We start from the raw sequence: 22,473 nt of genomic DNA on the forward strand, positions 1-22,473 counted from the left end.
GTGATAAAAAAGTATTGTTTTAAGGAACTGTGTATAACCATAACGGAAAATGTAAGAGATAAGAGATAAAAATCCAAACAAACCTGATGTTCGTTTGCTGGTGATTAGATAAGCTTAGTTTCGGTAAAGCAAATCGAAGTCGTGGCCTAATGGTTAGAGAGTCGGACTCGTAATCGAAAGGTTGCGGGTTCGAATCCCCGGCCGGCTGGGATTGTAGGTGGGGGGAGTGAATGTACAGCGCTCTCTCCACCCTCAATACCACGACTGAGGTGCCCTTGAGCAAGGCACCGAACCCCCAACTGCTCCCCGGGCGCCGCAGCATGGCTGCCCACTGCTCCGGGTGTGTGTTCACGGTGTGTGTGTGTGTGTGTGTGTGTGCATTTGTTCACTACTCACTGCTGTGTGTGTGCACTTGGATGGGTTAAACGCAGAGCACCAATTTCGAGTATGGGTCACCATACTTGACAATACGTCACGACTTTAAATGTCATTAAAAGATATAGAAACAACAACTGACCTTCTTACTCAACTGCTTTATATCATCACTGCATTAAATGGCAAGAAAAAAAAAAACAGAACAAAAGTGATGCACTAATTTTGACCATATATTTTTTAAGTCAAATAGCCTACTGTAAGAATATGTCCTAATACTCAAATATATATCAAATATACATATGTTGAAAATACAGTGATCTGTTTAGGGTAAATCTGATTTTACCCCTTACAGCCCTCTCTCTCATCTAACAGACTATTCTCAATCAGGTCCTGTAGAGAGGAGAAGCTTGGTCTGTCCTCGCTGTTGAACTCCCAACACTGCATCATAATACTGTGCACCTGAAAAAAAACTTTTATCAGTACATTTTTTTCTTTATCTAATATTTGTATGTGCTTGGTGCATGAACTTGCTGTCTGTGTACAATGGAACTCAATTCAATTGGTTAATGTGATTTATACAATACCATTCAATTTGAAATGTTTTTATTTTCACCTTTGGTGGACACTGAGATGGAGCCGGTAACCTCCAGTTATCCTTGAGAAGATTAAGAAGATGGATAGCCATGGACGGACTCTGGACATAACTTCCTATCTTCTGGATACACAACTGCATCAAAGGATTCACAATAAAGCAGGTTTAACAGATGAAAAGTTTTGGAACAGCATAAATTGAGTTGACAATGACAGAATCTTTATTTTTAGTGAGTTTTTTTGGTGGTTTCTCAAGGTGACAGTCATTCATTTACTGCCACTGTACTCATACAGTAGTAGCACTATTATTACGGAGCTTCATTTACTCACTCTTTTGGGGTTTCGACTGATGTCGCAGTAAGAGAAGAGCTCATGTAGAACAATGCCGAAACTCCATACGTCTGACTTGTGGGAGAATTTCAATTCTGAAATGGATTCAGGTGCATACCTGAACAGGACAGGACACGAAACAAAACATTAATAACAAGTAAAAAAAACTAAACAACACAACATGAAAAAAACAATGCATTTGTCAACACTGAATCATTCAGAGACCAGAAAAATGACATTTCATTAAATCTGTAATCACAAGGTTGTTAATTACTCTTATACTCTCCCAGCTAACAGGTAATGTTCTCAGAACATTTGCTAACTCTGGCAAGTTTCTCCCCAAGTTTGTTCAACGTTATCTGATCTTCAATAATGTTCTCGAAATGTTAGCACAAAAACATTATTTATACATCTTTTATGGAAAGTTTTTTCCAAAATGTTTAATATAATTTCCTTCCATTTTTGAATGTCGCTACTTATTTCAGAATGTTCTGAGAACGTTCAAAACTAACTTTCCCATAATGTTTGCAAAATTATAAAATTAAATGTTTCCTTTAACATTCGCATAACTGAAAATAAAAGAAATCGGCCCATTTTCATGATCTTGTCTATAGGTCTACTCTACACAAACCCACAATACGCAGCTGAAAACAAATGACTATAAAACAATACTAGGATTAGAAGCTGGTCAATGTGAATTATTGAAATACGATACATTTGTTTTCATATTATATTTGTTATTTATACTCTGACTGATATTCAAATATATGCCTTACACTCTTTCTCTCTTTTTTTTATTTTGCTGGTAAGTTTACACCCTGTGTGACTAAAAAAAATTGCTACTTTTAAGAAACATCCAGGACATAAAAAAACATCCAGACACACCTTATGTTTATCTGTTGTGTGGTGATAGATTAGTTCAGTTTCAATGTCATAAAGTTACATAACCAAGAAAAAACGTTTCTAAAACTTTCTAAATCTAGAAATGTAGTATTGTGCATTCAGAGAACATTCACAGATAACCTTTTAATTACTTTAAGGGAACGTTAGCCAAACGTTCTTGGAACATATTTTGTTAGCTGGGTTGTTGGTTTGTAAATTGTTCACTGTTGGGTGAAATGCACACTAATAGTGTTATCTGCCTGAACTCCCAAGAGCTTGATGTAATCGTTACCAGAAAACAGGGCTTTCTCCTGGCTGCGTGACACGGTAGTACTCTTTATCCACTGGGATGATCTTCGTAAGCCCAAAATCAGCAATTTTCACAAGAGTGTCGCTGGCGACCAAGATATTGCGAGCAGCTAGATCACGGTGAACATAACGCATGCTTTGCAAGTACTCCATACCCTACAAAAGAATGTTACAGTGCTGTTTAGATGTGTAAATTTCCATAAATCAATAAACTGATCAGAAAGAGGATTGTGTGAACTCTCTAGTGTTGGTTAGTCTATTTGTACCTTACAGATCTGCGAGGCAAAGAGCAACAGTCTTCTGGTGCACACGTTCAGTCTGTGCTTCTCCATATATCCGATCAGACTGCCGTACGGAAGATATTCCATCACCAGTTTTGTGCTGAGTCGTCCTGTGAGGAGTTCAAAAGCAAGAATTATTGACTTTTCACGGGTGTTTTACATGTTGTTTTGTGTTTTAGGGTTTAAGGAAATGTCTGTGAACTTCCTTTCAGGAAATAACTAGTGCCTTTTCTATTTTTTCTACAGACATTTTTCTTATAGAATGCATGCTGATTGGAAATTGATTGGTAAACATCGAAAGTAGTCTGACCTGTGCTGTAGCAGATGCCCTTGTATTTGACAATATAGTCACAGTGCAGGGAGCTGATGGTCTGGATTTCTCTCTGGAAGTCTGCCACGGTATCCTGTTTGTTTGGTTGAAGTTCCTTGACAGCAACCAGATCTCCAGTGTTATCACCCCACGGATCATAACGACAAAGCTCAACACTGCCAAAATTACCCTAAACACACACACATGCATGCTGTTAAAACCTTAATTTTTCTCTCTTAATTTCTGATTGTAAATCAAAAGTTGCACCAATAATCACAACGTTTAGTTATGAAAGCAAGGTTGAATTATGAAATAGCAAAATGCATGAAATTTGAAAAAACTGCAACTAATCCATTGTTAAAAAAGCACTTGTAATGGTATTCAGATTCGCTGTGCTTTTGTTGTTGTTGTACCTTTCCCAGGATAGAGATGAATCGCAGGTATCTCTCTTCAAAAATGTCCTGTTGTTGCTTTTTGAACATGTTCGGTCTTCTCCAGAAGCCATCACTCTTGGGAAGTGTGCCAGTCGCATGAAGAATCTCATAATCTACAGAATGAAGTTTAAACTGCAATGATGGCTGATCATATGGTTCCCATATGGTTTAGGACAAATCTAACCAAGATGTATGAATCATTTTTTAAATATAAACAGGAGCACATGCTATTAAGCCATTTGGCCCGCAAAAAAAATCAGAACTATGAGTTTTTTTGGAAATAAATATTATTAAATGAATTTGTATATTACATAATAATGCAAAAATAAAAAATATATATTTATTTAATAAATAAAGTAAATTAATTGCATAAATAATTTTAAATAATTTAAAATGTCAAACATTAGTAAAAAAACATTTACTAATACATTGTGTATTGAATATTTTATTACAAGTTTACATTTTATTTTATACTTGTATTAATTATTATTTAAAATTTAAATAATATTTATTATATAAGATATGTATATATTTTGAAACAAACAAATACATTAAAAAATTTGTAGAAAATAATAATACGTTTGAAACGTATTTAATAACATTAATTATATATTTAACGGTGTAATATTGTAAAAAAAAAAAAAAAAAACCTGACAAATAACAATGCCATATTTGTGTAAAGAATAGACATATAATTTGAAAAAAATAAAAAATTGATTGCTAGAAACAGATTGCAAACATCAGTATCATTGTAGGAAGGGAGCTGGTGTACATCTGTGTGTTACCTGAAGTGATGAGGCTGTTAAGTTGGCGGATGATGCTCCGGCAGGACGGTCTGAGCTCAGGCTGGTACTGCATGCACTGAGCGATCAGGTCGGCCAGCTCAGTCCATTCCAACGCAGGCAGGTTTGAGAAATGCTCATAAAAATGCTGCTTCTAGATTCAAATAAGGACAGCAGCTGTTTTGTACCACAGTACCATGGAGGAATCGCATTTGCTGAGTATATACATATCAGTTTGGCTTTTTCTCTAGAATGTATAACATCCTAAAAACATTTTTTACAGTTAATTTATGATTGTATATTCACGGTGAGGTGTCTGTACTTGTGTGAGGTCCAGGCCCTGCAATGGAGCTTCTCCATTATTGAAAATCTCCCACAACGTTGTCCCAAAACTCCACTTGTCACACTCCAGTTCAATCTCAAGTGTGTCCAGTACCTCCGGGGCCACCCATGGGATTCTTTCTAACACCACTGGAGTCACAGAAATGTGCATTTTATTGTATTACACATAATCATGTTGTAGTGTATTGTAATCCATAATAAGAGCTAAATAAAGAATCTATTATTTCTCTGTCAAGTGTTCTTTTAAAAATACAAATTATTCTAGAAGTCATGAGATTCTCTTGTAAAATCTGTTCAATATAATTACCGTCTTTGCCCAGCAAGGCCATGCTGATGCCAGGGTCACTCAGTTTAATGAAGGGCGAGTTATCAGAGGAAGGGTCTCCCTCTCTGGCCAACAGCAGATTCTTTGCACAAATATTCCCATGTGCAATATTCTTCTCCTCCTGCACAAGGTAGATAAAACAAAATTGATTTTTAACTACTACTGAACTTTAGAAATGAGGGATGGGATGCATCTCCTCAAATATTCAGAACAGAAATCAATCAATATAAGTTTTAACTAAAATATTCTTGATTCTGCAACTTTTTGGTTCAAATGTTTGGTGTTAGTACGTTTTATTTATTTAAATTTCTTCTTTATTTACTTTGTATAATTTTTAAATACTTTAGATTAGTAAAATCTAAAATTTATTTCAAATCGTTCTTTTGAACTTTCTATTATCAAAGAATCCTGAAAACAAAGTATCAAAATTTCCATAAAAAAACAAAAATAAAATAAAAATAATAGAAGATTATAAATAATGTAATAATAAATGTAAAAATATTTCACAATATCAGAAAATCAAAAACTTAAAATTACACAAATAAACTCTTACTGACCCTAAACCTTTGAATAGTAGTTTATATTGTATCTTATATTGTAGGGGCTTGTTCTCATTTGCACCAATATTAAATGTCTAGCTGAAACCAAAAAGACTGATAACTGACAACTGTTTGTTATCAAAAATCTATTAATAGATTATTTAAAATAATAACATTAATATATAGATAAAACTAAAGCACTAAAACCAATATTGCTGTCAATTTTAAATCAATGTTATGATGCTTCGTTGAATTAAAAATGATTGGATGACTAATCATTTTGATATTTGGTAAAGAAAAAAAAGTATTTATTATGATAGAGATAGGACCATGTAAATCTTTCAATCTTTGCTGTAATGTAATGCTACTTTAAATTAGTTCTAGATAATTAAAAAAATTATCTAAAATCAACATGTAGGAGGATATTGACTCATGTTCAATATTGACTCCATAAATTAAAACATAAACAGATTCAGCCCTGATCTAGTGCATTTCGTAATTAGCAGCCAATTTATCATGTATGAAAATTTCTCACCAGGAAGTTGAGAGCACAGGCCAGTTGTTTGGCCACGTCTAATTTCCAGCTGACTGACACAGACGTGCTCTTCTTCAGGTGCAGGTCCAGTGCGCCGTGCTTCACAAACTCCTGCACCATGATGTCTGCAGGGGTCAGCGGAGGACACACTTTACTGACATGACTCTATTCACAGGCACTTTGACAGGCAACCAGCGTCACCAACGACCCTCTAGTCTAGACCCACTCAGAGTTCAAGAAGATTCAAAGAGCTGAGGTCATGACAGACTTTTAATCATTTTCGTAGGGTTTGTCCTCTTGTGTTTAGACTTTGATAAAAGATTTTTTGTTAAGAGTGCTTTTACAAGAGTTAAACACTTACTTTTGGATTTGTGCACACTGATGCCATATACCAGGAGAAGGTGCTTGTGGGAAATCTGACTCATCAAACTGGCCGCCTCAAAAAAAGACTTGAAAACAGCAGTAAGATTAAATCATTAATCACATGGCCAAAAAATATTCTTATCAGTCAAAGAATGCAAAACTGTTGTTACACTAGCTCATTTATTACATGTAATTATTGAAAATGTTTGTTTGCATTTGTTAAATCTCTCATTTATTAAAACTACAGTATTCTGAATCGAACAGAACATTGTCTTGGATTGTCATGTAATGGGAAATGAAATATTCTCTATGCCAAGATATCTAAGTCCATATTTGATATTGTCTTTTTATTGCAAATAACATATTCTGCATATGTTTCATGATTGAAAATGCACCTCCCAGCAGTTTTTATGGTTTGCATCCAGGACCTTCAGAAGAACCTCTGTGGTGTGGGTCACTCCGTCTCGCTGGTCTGTCTTATTTCCTCTAAAGATATGCGTGAAGGAACCTTGACCTAAGCTTTCCTTCTGTTAAGAGATAGAAATTAAGTTTGCTTTCAGTCAATGTCTACAGTCTGAAAATAATAAATACAAATAAATTGTAAAATAATAATGTAGTGGTGATGACTTCAGCATTAATAATAATATATTTAAACTCTTTTTAAAAATGTTTAACTGTACCCAGGTGAGGTCCTCGTGTTTAATCATGTGGAACTGCATGTGGCTTGGTTTGTGTCTCTGTAACATGGGGGAACTGGGCATCTCAGTCATGCTACTGTTACGAAGGATGATCATGTTGGTAAGTTCTGCAACAAAGACAAGGAATAGCAAAATAAAAATCCCCAAAAAATCATAACAGATGTAAAATATGTATATTCTGGTGATGTTATTTACTTATTTTGTCCAAATGATTATTTTAGATTATTTATGTAATTTATTTTATTAAATCTGATATGTATAAAAATATGTAAAAGTAACATAAAATAGATAATAATTTCAATATATAGTAATAATTTCAAATTAAGTTTTTTTTTATTCATGCAATTTATTTTACTAACCATATTTATAAAACAAAATGTAACAAATAGCACAATAAAAAAAAACACCTTTAAATAAATAATCATTAGGAAAAAATAACATTTAATAAAGTTTTTTTAGATTATGCAATTTAGTTTATTAAACATGATATGTATAAAATATGAAAATAGCAAGAAACAGCACAATAAAAATAAAATAATTATTATTAATAAAAAAAATAATTATTATTTTAAATAATTTATTATTTCACTTCTTTTATTAAATATGTTATGTATAAAAAATATGTAAAAATGTTTCAAAAAATGATATGAAGTGAACTCTGCTTTTAATAAATGATAAACATAAAGATACAAAAAGCAAATGCTGCACAAAAATGTTCTACCTTTTGGTCTGGGTGGGCAGCACTTGTCCAGGGTGACGGGGATGTCTGACATGAGAAGCGTACTGTGCTGATAGAAATCTGTGAGCTGTTTTAGACTACAGAATGAGTTGTGGATCCCAGCCAGACTAAACTTCTCGTTTTTCTCTATCAGACAGTCCTTGTAATCCACCCCTAGAGGAGTCTGTTAGAACATCCAGAAGTTAAGAAATATAACAACGGAGTCTAGTCATTAAAAATTCAGCCAAACTGAAACTAAAAAAGATCACGCTGGAGTTTATTTCAAATTTACATTGTAATAATACTAAGCAGTAATATATAGGAAGTAGCTCTTCATGAATCAGATTAAAAGCTTGTTATGAGTCATGTGCTTTTTTTTTAGTTATTTCCTGTTAGTTGAAACCCAAAGGCTGGTGTCTGGTGTCCAGCAAGACTGGTACCTGTATGCAAACAGTGAGGAAGTACTTGTCAAAGTCCTTGGGACTGTGACGTAACAGGAACATCCCATTTTTGGCTCCGGCTTTCTTAAGTTTGTGCACTGCAAATTCTGACCTTTAGAAAACACACAAAACTGTGCTCATTATTTAGAAATTTCCTTTCTAATTGTACCATATGGTAAAATATGAAATACTGTGTAGTACGTAATCGGGCCGTGGCAGTAGTTCTGTATGTCCTCCAGCAAGCTTGGCAGGGCCACTTCTGTGCAGAAATAGTGAGTCGAATCTGTAGTCAGTCTAAAATATCCATCAACCAGAGAGACAAACGAAAGAGCCTCAGTTAGGGTGTGAAACTCAGCCTCCTATTGGTGGAAAGAGAATAAAAAATGAACTGCTATATTATGTAGAATTCAACAAAAAGGACAAGCTTGAATTTATCATACTTTCATAATATCAAACCTTGGTTAATCAAACTGTCTAATGAGTGACTACCACTAATGCTATCGTTGAGGAAGTTTACTTCCTTTTCTAATGTGTTCATGTATTAATACTCCAAAAAATATTAAATTTATGCAATGCCACTACCATGCACTGGTCGTCCTGGCGTGTGAGAGTGACCACCCTTCCTTCCAGGGGCATCGGCTCTTGAGAAAGACGCTTAATACTAATGTCTGTGATCTGGGGGAAATCACAAAACGTCTGCCATTCCTGTGAACGTACCAGAGGGAGCCCAGTAAATAACAGAGAGCAAATCTACTGTACATACAGTACTGTTTAAAAGCTTGGGATCTGTAAGAGCTTTTAACATTTTTGAAAGTCTCTTATGATAAACAAGGCTACATTTATTTAATCAAAAATAAAAATCAGTAAAAACGGTAAAATTGTAAAATATTACTAAAATTGAAAATGACTGTTTTCTGTTTTAATATATTTAAAAGTGTAATTTATTTCTGTGATGGCAAAACTAAATTTTCGGCATCATTACTCTAGTCTTTAGTGTTACATGATTCTTCAGTAAATATTTTGACTGATTCATTCTTTATGAGTGAATCAGTGAATTAATTTCATTCAACCGATTCGTTCAAAACCCCTGAATCATTCAGCAAAGGCCTACTGGTGCTCTGTTTGGAACTTTTTTTTTTCTTTTTTTTTTTTGGCAGAGCAAAAATAAACAAAGGCAACTTTAACTGAAAAATGTAAGTGACGCAAAATTAACTTCTTGCTTACTGAACTTTTATATAAATTTCTACCTGGCTCTCTTTGGTCTGTATCTGAATCCCTCCCTCTCCAGACACTCGCACGGCTTTGACCCTCTGCTGCTCGCTCTGCTCTAACCATCCAGAGTGATGCAATGTGAAGCTTTCTGAGCCATAATTAGGCTCCAGCACACTCAGCTCCATCAGGTACTTGAGCTTCAGGCTGTGTTCACCCGCCGAGCATCTGCCCAGCTTCTTTAAGAAACGCTTCAGCGTTTTTCGGATCTGATACCGCGCTAGGCGACTCATACGCTGTATATCTTGTTTGTGGGTCTCTGGGAGGCAGGACTTGTAGCTGGAATGGGATTTTTGAGATGGTTAATGAAGTTTGAATGTCTAAAATGTATGTTGAATTTACAGAAAATCTCTGTTTAGCTCTATCCAACCATTTATATGAGACTCTCTCAGTTTCTCATGTTGTATTTCTCATACCTTGTTGTATTGCAGATCTCACCAAGGCTCTGGTTTCTCTCTTTGGCCATACGCCACAGATCCAGCACTGCCATCCCCAAACATTCCTGCTGCAAACTCAAATCAGGAGAAATCCCGCCACATCCAGACACAAAATCACTGCGGGACTGAAAGAGTAGACTGTACAGTCAGATGGGAAGGTAAATGATTCTAGAGTCAGCATATATATAGCACCTTAATTATTAGAATCATATCAATAGTTTACTATACATTAGCAGGATAGAGGCAACTGCAATAACAGATTATTGTCTACTGTATATACCTGAGCAAAAAGATAGTCAATGACGCAGTAGTCCAGCACAGCACAGATTCGTCCTCTGCTGAGGCTAAAGCGGTATGATGCTTTGGACCCTTGACCAAACCAGCTTGAGAAGAAAAACCTTAAACAAACAGAAAAAAGTTTTACAGTTATAGAAAATGTTCTATTTACATCTATTTACATCTTAAAAAACGTTTTACTTTATCAGTATTTAATCTGTCCACTAGCAATTATTGTAGTATTATTTGTATACTATTATTGTTTATTAATATTTTGAATTAGCCTTGATTCTTATATTTTCAGTGTTCATTTTAATTTTTGAAATGATCTTATTTCAGCTTTATTTCAGTTACTAAAACTGAATTTTAAAGTGCCCCTGTTATGGATTTTTGAAAAGTACCTTTCACGCAGTGTGTAACACAGCTCTAAGTGAATGAAAACATCATGTCAAGTTTTAAATCTGAAAGTGCACCGTGTATAAAGTTATTGTCTTTCAAAAGAAAGAGTCACGCAAAGGAGGGGTTTGGAAAAATTAATCGTTGAGCGAATCGTTTGGGAGTCGTTGAGCATATATGAAATATGAACCTTTCATAACCCATAATAGGGGCTCTTTAAAATGTTATTTTTGATTATCAATAACAATGCAATGGCCAACAATGCACATCAGTGCATCACAGAAGAATTCTGTCATTTTTACGTATAAAGATGACATTCTGTAGTTCAAATGACAGTAAAGGAAATGACATCGGCCTCCTTTGTCTTACTAAGTCTAATTAAATATAGTATTTTGTGTAAATACAAACAATTAAAAAATAACTTTTTTTGCATCATTTGATGAAATGATTGGAAAAAAAATGTCCAATGAAAATATCCTGTTATTGTGTGTCATATTTTACACATGAACTGTAAGATTTGTTTTTTGTCTTATCACGTTATGTATCATATTTATCGTATTTACATGATCTTCACTGAGACTGTTGTCTTCTTGGTAAGAAAGTATACTCATTTTTGAAAACAATATTATAAGGGCCAACATTTATATTTGTGATGGAAATTACACCAAAATAAACACTGATATAAATAATTTTCAAACCATAAATATTGAAATTGCAGATTAGTGTTAAGTCACTTTAGTTTAAAATTGAGAGACTATTTCACTTTTAAATCATCATTGTTTGTAAAACATATTAAGATAAATTTACTTTAAGACTGAAGTCTGGGTCAGGGGAAAGGTTGAAAACAATAAAATCTTTACATATCAGGCATTTGCAAATTATATTTATGGCATGAGTAGTTAAAGAATTCCAAATATTCAGTATTAAGCTATTTGTAAATAAAATATATGATTATTACAGCTGTTTTACCTCACTCTGTAGTGAACTTTGACATTCTCCTCACTCTTAAACACATGAGTTGGTGGATACCAGTATGAAAGGTCTTCTGATGCCAAAGCAAACAGGTTGTGGAACACAGGAAGAATTCCTAAAAATAGAAATATTCCATTCAGGTTGTTGCAAGGTTGGTGCACAGGTCTTTTAAATGTATTTAATTATAATATTAGAAAAATATGAGCATTATTGTTTAAACTGTCATTTCTATGCTTTAGACATACTGAATCATCTAAAAGATAGACTCTGACCTTATAAAAGTTATCAGCAATGCGTTGCAATGCTTGCTGCATCTTATTAAAAAAGCCTTATATATCTTATAAGTGAAAAAGTATATACTTGAGTATATATTTTTTTTTAAATGAAGCATTTGACCCTTGAGCAACAGACACCATTAATGTTTAAATTATGTTGTGTGTGACAGTGTGTCAGGGTCTCACCGCTGGCTTTAGCAGCAAGCACACCCACGCTCTCCGCTGTGATGTGTCCGGTGGAGATGGTGAAGGTGGTCTCTGAATTTAAACTGGGGCTGTAGTACAGGTGCACCTGCAGGGCAGAGTCACAGCTGGACTTCTGACTGCCAGCCCTTTCGCTCTTCATCAAGGGCACCTCTTCCTCTTCACTCATGATCACCAAAGCAATCTTGATTGGACAGAAAGAACTAGATAATTTCTTCTCAAAAGATGTAGGTGTTCACTGACCGTTCTTTCTTTCCAAAATACTGCATGTTACTCAAAATAGAATGTAATTAAAATTAGACAAATGGTTATTTCTGATAAAAAACTGATTATTTTCATATAGAAGCAAGTCTTAATTTTTTTGTTTTTTTTACAAAAACGTTTACATTTTTAAGGTATTTGGTTGACTTTTGCTTATGACTGATTATGAATACAATTTCCACTTTAAAAAAAAAAGGTAAATTTCTTCTGCTGTGGTTTTCAAAGGCCCCAGCTAGAAAACTGACCCCAAACAAAAGCAATGTTTCTATTTTGGATAACAGATATCAGCACAATTTAGAAAAAGTGTATGCACTTTGAGATTCAACAGAGGGTTCAATTTTAATATTGTCAAATGAGCTTTAATTAAGTCAAAAGTGAATTTGAAAGGTTTATTTGCAATTATTATTATTATTATTTTTGGACATAAGTCATTAGGGTCCCGGGGACCCCAAACATAAATACAACGACGTTGATCTCAACAGAACTTGATGGCTACTGTTAGCAATGCAAAAAGCAGAAGGTGGTAGCATTGTACTATAAAGCAGTGGATTCTTGTTAACACCAGTTCTTGGAACCGTGGTGGTCATATGGTTGATCAAAGTGAGCTCATCCTTCTCATGTTGGCGATCTGTACTTTCCGTAACAAACTAAATCAAGGGTGCTTTCCCAGAGATTTCTAATATCAAGCCATTAAGAGTAAAGAATGTAATAAACATTAAGAATTTGAAGTTAAACTTAGGTTACAGAAGTTTCGATAATGTCACTGGCTGTGAAATATTGTAGTGGAACATCCCATCACAGAAATACATCTGTTTCTATACCAATAATACAATAATATGAGTACAGACAAACACGAAATATACAACGCCACACTCACAAAATGTACATACGTAATCACATGACTTCCACTGGCATATGCTCTGAAATGGCTGTTACGAGGTATTTTTCATATTTCGATTCTAATAAAGACAACTGAGAGGTGTTACCTGAAGTTATTTAAGAAGAAACTTTAATAATTTGTCCATGTTGATGCGAAGAGCTGTGTAAATTTCACTCAGGCTTGGCTGTTGTGAACCTCTGGTGGGTGGGATCAACTGAGTTTCCGGCAAGAGACAAACCACAGAGGCATCTCATTTCCAGACTGCTTAAGCAAGATCAACACCACTTGATGTTTCTTTACCAGTCGGCCTCATCTGCCATCTCGGTTTCTAGACCTGTGACCAGGTCATAAACTGAACACAGGCCCACCTCTGCATATCATGAAGTGCAAGCGTAGTGTATTTATAAGTGTGTGAGAGCAAAAGAGGGAGGGTGTTTGCTGGAGCTGCTGGGTTCTTTACGGGGGAAGAGTGAAACTGTGGTTTCCTCTTTCTCTGCTAGTGAGCGGCGGGTTTGTTATTTCCGCCTGCATAGAAAAACTGAGTAGGTTTTCTTCCGTTTGGCCTGATACAACCAAGTGCTATATGAAACTTTAATTTAAATAATTTTCATCAGAAAGTATTATGTGCACCTGATATTAGTGTTGACATTTCAGTTTATTGTGAATGTGACAGGGGCATTCATCATTCAACAGCTTATCTGTGCGATACAGGTAAAAATGATTAAAAAAATATTCAAAATATGCATGAATTGTGCTGGTTCAAAACATAAACACTGACAAAAATTCATCTTGATTCCGATGACTTTTAGTTGTTGTTTTTTTAGGGCTTTCCGGCACATTCCGGTGACTTTTCTAGGTCATAACTCAGAGCTTAGAAATGCTGAGGAATTAATATCCCAATAATAAGCCTTGTTTTATAGCTTTAGACAGAAATAATATCCCTGTCTGCCACAAACAAATGAAATGCATTATTTATTATTGTGGTATAGTTCAAATCTGTTGTAACATAGTCAATAAAATGGATCTTTGTAGTGTGTTAAATCATTTCAGGCTACGTAGTCTCTTAATTAATTCAGACTAATAATCAGACATACTTTCACAGTTAATAATTTAGAAAATAATCATAATGATATATCTCTATTAAAAGCATTCAGTTAATTAAATAACTTTCAGATCACTTTAGTGTGCATGCTTATGCTTTCTTCTCTTCTGTAGGAATGAAAGTGAACTGACATACAGGTGCGACGCAGGTGTATGATGAACAGAAACCTACTGTGCATGATTTTGTACTACGAAAGAAAGCACTATTGTTTAACAGGTCAATGAATCATCTTTCAAATCAGGTGATGATGGTCAGGTATTCAGTAATGCCAATCAAAACAGAGATAACCAAATCAGTATGGCTTTGATATTTTTCATATGAGAGAGTCTGTATAGAATGTAGTCTGCATGTTATTCAACATTTCATCATTTAATGCAGTATTTCTTAAAAAAATTTAGTTTGGAAATAGAAACCTAACTTGTAACTTGTTTTACTTTACAAAGCCAATCCTGCACCTGTCTAAACATCACCTTTGTTCAGTAAAACATTGTGTTTATCAGCAGTGGCAAAAAGTTCTCTCGGACTGAGAAGGATTTCTGTGGGGATGTTTGTCGTAGTTTCATTCTGTAGAGACAAGAATATGATTTCAGCAGTGTCATTATTGTTAACTAAAAAAATTGTTTTGTTGACTGAAATAAAGCTGAAAATAAAAATTATATATATATACATTCAGGCTTGGCTATATGTATATATATATATATATATATATATATATATTAAACTTAGAATAGCTTTAGATTAGAAATATTGCTTTGGCAACTAACAGAAAAACAAATATACATACACACACACACACACACACACACACACATATATATAGTGTGTGTGTGTATGTATGTATATATATAAAAATCTAAAAACTAATAAAAATGACAAAAAAAAATTATTAACTTATTTAAAATATGAATAAATAAATACTATAATTATATTTAAATAATGCTGAAATAACACTTGATTTCAGGTATTAAGAATTGGGATGTAAGTAAAAGTATATTAATTGTTACTACTATGAAACTTACCAAGTTATGACAGGATGCATTGCATGTCTTTTGTTCCAAGTTCCATCGTAACAAACCAGGACCGATAGAATCCTTCTTGGTGGGTCCTGTAGTAACACGGCACATAGTCATTTGAAGGTAATGTAGTAACATCTGTTGACATTTTCATTCCTTTTAATTATTGTGTTAGCAATAGTGTAAGTGAGTTTGTCTCACCTGTAATGTAACTAACCACCACACCTACCAGCACGACTGCACTAGTTGACAGGGCTCCAAAGTACAGGTAGGATATTGAATAGATATTTTGAAGGCTGTATGAATTTAGTTGAAAAAAAGAAAACTGCTATATTTTACATGAGAAACATTCTGCAAGTAATTAAAGTCACACAAAATTTTGATCATTATAAAATGTGATACAACTCTGACTCTCACCCATAATCCCGAGGGACTGATGATGCCAAGATAGAAGATTCAGTGACTGTTATGGTGCTGTTAAGCGTTGCATTACTTGCCAGACAGTGACCAGCGCTAGTGGGTAAAACACCCATAATTTGTGGTGTAGGAGGATAAATTGTGCTTCCAACAGCAAGCCATAGAGACAGACAGAATCCCACAGCCACACCTGAGAACACCCCCTATGAGATGTGAGAAATATTACACTGCTATTCATCGTGTAGAGCAATATGGACTGTTATGGTTATGGAATCTTACTGGTTTATTTGTGGCTGGAATAAACATGCCCAGCACAAATGCTCCCAGGAGTGGACCGTTCACTACACCCATGACTGTGAACGAACCCTGAGGTTATTAGAGAAAAAGCTGGTTAGAGCACAGACACATAGACTGAAATGCACCCTGCCTAAAATGCCACAGTTATTCCAGTAGTTCATATAGTACCTGAAGGACTCCCCAGTCCAGCAAGGAGGAGAGTGCAGCCATTGTAATGCAGCCAAGCCCATACAACAGTGCTGTTTTACACATGCAAACAAATAATGGTGAAATTAGTTGTCATTGTAGTCATATTTATAAACATTATCAAATCGATATCAGCAGATACTAGCAGAAAAACATAATCATCTTATACTTTAATAAGTAGCTACAGCTTTGTATGGAAAACAAGAGTCTCCCCAATAGTTTTGATGCATTACAAGTTCAAGATGAATTTAAATCAAAATAGAATTATTTTGCATTAGGAAATGATACCTTTTTAATGAGACCTTTTCTAATGAAGGCAGCACAGCAAATACTGACATTACATAATTATATATTAATATAAAATATAATTATATAATATATTACATAATTAAATTAGAATGATATAAATTGCAAAATAAATTAATCAAAGCTAAATCTTAATATTAAAAAACAAATAAAAATGACAAAAGCACATAAAAAATCTAATCAAACTTAAGCTAAAATGTAAACTGAAATTATAAAAATAAATCCAAATTCAAAATATTATTAAATACTGTGTGTGTGTGTGTGTGTGTGTGTGTGTGTCTGTGAATAATATGAAATATCTTATTTTTACCTTACTTTCAAATAAATATATCTCGGATTTTTATCTATAATTAAGTGAAATGCAAGATTTGATCTGAATACATCCAATAAGCTATTGCTCGAACTTTGGGGGCTTGTTATCTATATAAGATACTAATGTTTACTTGCACCACAGGAAAGAAGTTGTTGCTTTTGACCGTACATAATAACTTGGAGAGCAAGAGCTGTTTTCTCTGTGAAACAGTGATTAGCCACGGCTTCATTACATCCTCCATAGTAACAGCTGCCATGGCGTTAATGCTGGTGGAAACAGTACTGTGGAAACAGAAGCAGGTGGTTTATTCCATTTGTACCAGTAATCAACAACTCACTGGAGGTTATGATAGTTTCAAGTACCTTAAAGTTCCACTGTAGGCACAGGCTAGAAAAAGACCCGGGAAGCCTGGATGATTACGGAAAATGTCCAAAACCAGGTACGGCATGTACTGTGAAAATAAACTGGGTTGCTTAAAACAATAATTTCACCCAAAAATGGGCATTTGTTGAATTTGTACTCACCCTCAGGCCATCCAAGATATAGATGAGTTTGTTTCTTAATTCGGAAAAGATTTGGACAAATTTAGCATTACATCATTTGCTCAGCAGCGGATCCTCTGCAATGAATGGGTGCCGTCAGAATGAGAGTCCAAACAGCTGATAAAAACATCACAATAATCCACAAACGATCCACACAACTCCAATCCATTAATTCATTTCTTGTGAAGTAAAAAGCTGCTGTTTGCAGTAAATAAATCCAACATTAAGGCAATTTCAACTTTATTTCTCTAGTGAAAAATTTTTCTCATCTGAATCAGGAGAGAAATATGCATAGATCAAGCATAATCTACAAGGAAAACAGTTGTAAACGAATATGTTGATGGATTTTTATGTGAGGGGACAATAGGGGATGGACCAAATGTTATTATGGATCAATGACTGGTATTTTGTCCAGAATTGATGGGTTACAGTTAAAAACCTAATTATAGATTTGTTTCGCTTCACAAGATGTTAACTGAAGTCGTATGGACAGCCATTCTGACGGCACCCATTCACTGCAGAGGATCCATTGGTGAGCAAATGAGGTAATGCTACATTTCTCCAAATCTGTTGAAAAAACTCATTTACGTACATCTTGGATGGTCTGAGGGGGTGACTAAATATTCAGCAAATTTTCTTTTTTTTCTTAAATTTCAATAGTTCAGTTTTAGTTTCAACAAAAGCATTTAAAACTGAAAAGGTTTGTTCCAGCCACAAATAAACCAGTAAGAATTATAATATCAATATTAAAAAAAGGATACAAATGTAATAGTTATTTGTAGTAGTAGGTGCAGGTAATTCTGTTTATGTAGATTTTGATTTACCTGGTCAGGAGCAGATATTTTGCCGGTCTTCAGTGGGTCACAGCTGGAGTATAAAGCAAACATCACAATGCCACATGTGGCTGCACTGCTCACAATCAGACACAGACCCACCTGATTAACCAGCAGCGCCCTGCAGCACAAGAGTGACACTCAGTGGATCTGTATCTCAGTGAGTGACAACAGAAAATATGTCAGAGTTCTTCCAAACCATGACTATGATATCTTATCATTATTAGGAGAAATGTAATGGTAAAAAAAAACAACTCAATTTAAAGAAGATTAAAAATTTTAAAGAGATGAAGTTATTTTTAGATGGTAAAAAAGATTTTACTGATTTATTCTCTCACAGTTGGGCTTGTTTCTCAGTCCGGCATGATATGTAACGCTGCACTTGAGCTTGATTGGCTCCGTACATGGATAACCAGACCATAGTGCCGCCCACTGTGAAACTCCAGAACGAGTAGCGCCTCTGAGGGTCTATAACAAAACTAACACACAGAAAAAGAATGAGCAATAGAATAATAAATAAACATTTAGTTAACTTGAGTTTTTACATATATTGAGTAACAGATTTCTAAACATTTGATATTGTTCTTACTCATTAAAATTGATGCGGGATCCATTGTTGGCGATCTCCAAAACTCTGGCAGGCCCTCCTGCCAAAATAGTGCCCTGAATGAAGACTGCAATGAACCCAGAGAGCATGACTACAATCTGAAACACATCTGTCCAGATTACAGCCTTCATACCACCCTGCAGGAAAACACAAGCGCAATATTATGTTAAAAATATTTGCGTATATATTGGTCATATCATAATCATAAATTCAAATTACTGAACAAAAGTGGCAAAGATTTTTCTATATAGATTCAGATCTGGAAAGATTACACACTGGCCTACCACTGTCGTGTAAAATGTGCAGATGAGTCCAGTTGAGAAGAGAGATGCCCACATATTTAGGCCTGTGGCTTGTTTCAGAAAAGAAGAAAAGTTAGTTGAGAACAGTACAAAAGTGCAAAACCACAACTTGCAACCACTCATATGGGTTCCAACTTGTTCACTGATGAATTGAGATGCAATAGACACGTGAAGCCATGAAACAGTTTTAAAAAAAGAGCAAATCAGACTATTTCACTAACCCTGGTTCATGATGACTGCAGGAGCAAAGATCACTATTCCAGTGTAGAGGAGCTACAGAAAGAACCAAACAATCTTAGTGTTACACAAACTTAAAAACTTTCTAATAAAATAAAAAATTAATAGGTGCATATTTTATGCAAACTAAATATTGGAATTGAATGTATACAAGTGGTATTAATGGCTTTGTTGATCAGTATTCTACATATACATTTTATGGTATTGATTTAATATTTTTTAAAAATATTATATTTATTTCCATTTAAATTTTGATGATGAGTTTCTCTTACTGTGGCTACAATGAATTGTAAACTTCCCAAGAGCTGCATCCCTCTGCCAAACCTCATTCCTAAATACTGACACACAAGTACATTTATTTGAACCTGGTGTTCACACACACACACACACACACACACACACATACACAGAGTGGGGTCCATCATACATGCAAAAGCACATGCTATACATACTAAATACAGAAAATAATAAATAAATTGAAAATAGAATGGTATTCACTGGTGATCTCTGCTTTTGGACCCCACTGTATCAGAGTTATTATACATAGTAAAATAAAACTAAAATCATAAAAATATCAGTTACCTGAAAGTTGCTGCCAAAGCAACATTTCCCTTAAACTAACTAAAACAAATAAAACTAAAATACTGTATAGACACATTTTGAAGTATAATACAATGAAATATATTTATATATAAATGTATTATATAAACAACATTGTGTATGAATGTATGTATGTATGTATATATATGTGTGTGTGTGTGTGCACCTGGTATTCATCACGTCCTGGGGGCCAAATGTCCCCACAAGGATAGTAATACCAGTAAATCTTAATCTTGTGGGGACATTTTTTGGTCCCCATGAGGAAACAAGCTTATAAATCATACAGCATAAAGTTTTTTGAAAATCTAAAAATGCAGCATGTTTCCTGTGAGGGCTAAGTTTAGGTGTAGGGTTGGTGTAGGGCAATAGCACATACAGATTGTACAGTATAAAAACCATTACGCCTATGGGATGTCCCCATAAAACATGGAAACCCAACATGTGTGTGTGTGTGTGTGTGTGTGTGTGTGTGTGTGTGCAAGGATTTATATAAAATTATTCAGCTAAACTACTAGAAGAACAAAATGGACAAAATCCAAACCTGACTTGAGGTGGTGATTTTGAGCCGATAAAACACGGGAACAAACAGAACTGCAGTAATGAGGGAGTTGAGCGCTTGTCCCAGGCACATATAGAGGAACTTAAAGCCATATAAATATGCCTCTGATGGCACACCGAGCACTTGGACAGCTGACATAAAGCTGGCACAGAGCGACAGTCCAACCGGCACAGCAGAGAAACCCCTTCCCCCTGTGAAGAAGCTGTCCACGTTATAGCGACCCGAGGTCTTCCTCAGAGACTGGAATAGCCCGATGGCCACCGACACCCCCAGCATAGCAGCAAATACCACATAGTCCACCAAACAGAAGCCCAGTCTCTCAGAGTCTGAAGCCATAGTGCTGTCTGTTTGGATTCAGTCAGAGCTTAAATGAGTGGAGTCCTTCTCTTCAAGAGGCTTTCAGCTGTAACAACAAACCCAGAAATCACAATGCATTCTCAATCAGCCAACTGTTATGTTCTCTTGACTATCAAATATTGGGGCTCATGCAGTGCACAGTGTCATTTAAGGTAAGAGCAGATGAACTGACAAAATAGAAACAGAAATAAATAAAATATATCAATTTATATCTCTTTACACAATATTTCAATGTTAAAAAAAACTTACCTTTGACAAAACAAAACAAAATCTGCCAAATGAGTTTATGATGTTTGAAAAGACCAAATCCCATAGGCCAACACATAATCAACTCATACAGGACAGAAAACAGTAATGGTTTATGGTCACAATCACTAATCAGGGTGGAAAGTGAGTGAGCATTCTTTCAAGTAGAGCTGGATTTATTTTTCTGAGCTCATAATTTGGATAATCGAAGGCAGTCTGAGGGGAGGGGAATTATTGTAATACATTATATGAAAGGAGGGGTATGTTGTGTTTGACATAGCAGAGGCGGAGTCATTCAACACCACAAAGATTATACAGCTTTACAGTGCCTATAGAAAGTTTTCATACCCCTTCATTTTTCACATTTTGTTATATACCTGTCTATAAAAACTGCTTTAAATTACCCCCCCCCCCCCCCCCCCCCCCATATAAATCTACACCCCACTCACCGTAATGACAAAGCAAAAACTGGATTTATCATAACTTATTAAAAAGGAAACACTGAAAAAATGACATTGCACATGTCTTCATACCCTTTGCTTTGACACTTGAAATTTAGATCAGGAGCATTCGAGTTTCACTGGATTGTCTTTGAGATGTTTGCATACTCTGACTGGAGTTAACCTGTGGCAAATTCAGTGGATTGGACATGATTTGGAAAGGCACACACACACCTGTCTATATAAAGTTGAATAGCTCAAATGGATGTCAGAGCAAAAACTAAGCCTTGAGGTCAAAGGAATGGCCTGCAGAGCTGAGAGACAGGATTGTGTTGAGACAGATCTGGGGAAGACTACAAAAAAAAAATCCTGCTGTGTTGAAGGTTCACAGGAGCATTTGGCCTCCATAGTCCTTAATGGATGAAGTTTGAAACAATCAGGACTCTTCCTAGATCTATCCCCCTGGCCAAACTGAGCAATCGAAGGAGAAGGGTCTTGGTTAGAGAGGTGATCAAGACACTGATGGTCACTTTGGTTGAGCTATATATATTTTATATTCAGGGATTGAAATTAACTTTTTCACTCACCAGCCAATTTGGCTTCTAATTTTTTAAGTTACTGGCCATTCATAACTTCTACTAGCCAAAAAAAAACAAAAGGGAAATAAATCAACAGCTTGAGGCTCTCTTCACTGGACGTGACAAAGAGACTGTTGCAAATAATTTTGTGTCAGTACTAGGGGTGTGCGATATTGATAAAAATGTGTGTTTGGTTTGGTTTTTTGCAATAATGTCATGATGTCTCATGAGTTCAGTATTTGCGCTTATATGAACAAATTGCACGATATTGATAAAAAAAAAAGCATGAACTTGCATGAACTTCCCCAAGAAAT

At 35.0% G+C, this 22,473-nt stretch overlaps 2 protein-coding genes across 3 annotated transcripts; both read right to left on the bottom strand.

The window, feature by feature from the left end:
• Window positions 1-372: 372 nt before the first annotated feature.
• On the bottom strand, window positions 373-13,637 carry LOC306849790 (tyrosine-protein kinase JAK2-like). Of its 2 annotated transcripts, none has more exons than XM_079385104.1 (24): window positions 13,331-13,637; window positions 12,066-12,267; window positions 11,602-11,719; window positions 10,241-10,358; window positions 9,940-10,085; window positions 9,502-9,802; window positions 8,837-8,959; window positions 8,456-8,613; window positions 8,255-8,366; window positions 7,818-7,998; window positions 7,079-7,203; window positions 6,794-6,925; window positions 6,397-6,484; window positions 6,036-6,160; window positions 4,944-5,082; window positions 4,617-4,765; window positions 4,298-4,448; window positions 3,492-3,625; window positions 3,079-3,268; window positions 2,754-2,878; window positions 2,471-2,643; window positions 1,297-1,414; window positions 989-1,102; window positions 373-834 (listed from the first exon to the last, which is right to left on the bottom strand). In XM_079385104.1, exons 2-24 carry the CDS (start codon window positions 12,250-12,252, stop codon window positions 715-717), a joined length of 3,327 nt encoding a protein of 1,108 aa, XP_079241230.1. In that variant the 5' UTR covers window positions 12,253-12,267; window positions 13,331-13,637; the 3' UTR covers window positions 373-714. The 2 variants fall into 2 exon arrangements, with proteins under 2 accessions (XP_079241230.1, XP_079241231.1); XM_079385105.1 differs by having other exon boundaries at window positions 9,940-10,025; window positions 13,331-13,600.
• A 1,148-nt stretch (window positions 13,638-14,785) lies between these two features.
• Window positions 14,786-20,874, bottom strand: LOC306849123 (sodium/iodide cotransporter-like; the record flags this gene model as incomplete). The annotated part of the gene is made up of 15 exons (XM_079383965.1): window positions 14,786-14,890; window positions 15,346-15,431; window positions 15,541-15,635; window positions 15,757-15,959; window positions 16,036-16,122; window positions 16,222-16,292; window positions 17,027-17,139; window positions 17,221-17,309; window positions 18,225-18,354; window positions 18,572-18,712; window positions 18,823-18,977; window positions 19,125-19,192; window positions 19,364-19,415; window positions 19,652-19,717; window positions 20,521-20,874. The coding sequence occupies 15 exons, from the start codon at window positions 20,872-20,874 to the stop codon at window positions 14,786-14,788; spliced, it is 1,815 nt and encodes a 604-aa protein (XP_079240091.1).
• Between the last annotated feature and the right edge of the window lie 1,599 nt (window positions 20,875-22,473).

This window comes from Barbus barbus (genome assembly GCF_936440315.1).
Source record: "Barbus barbus genome assembly, chromosome: 29".
NCBI classification, from domain to species: Eukaryota; Metazoa; Chordata; class Actinopteri; order Cypriniformes; family Cyprinidae; genus Barbus; species Barbus barbus.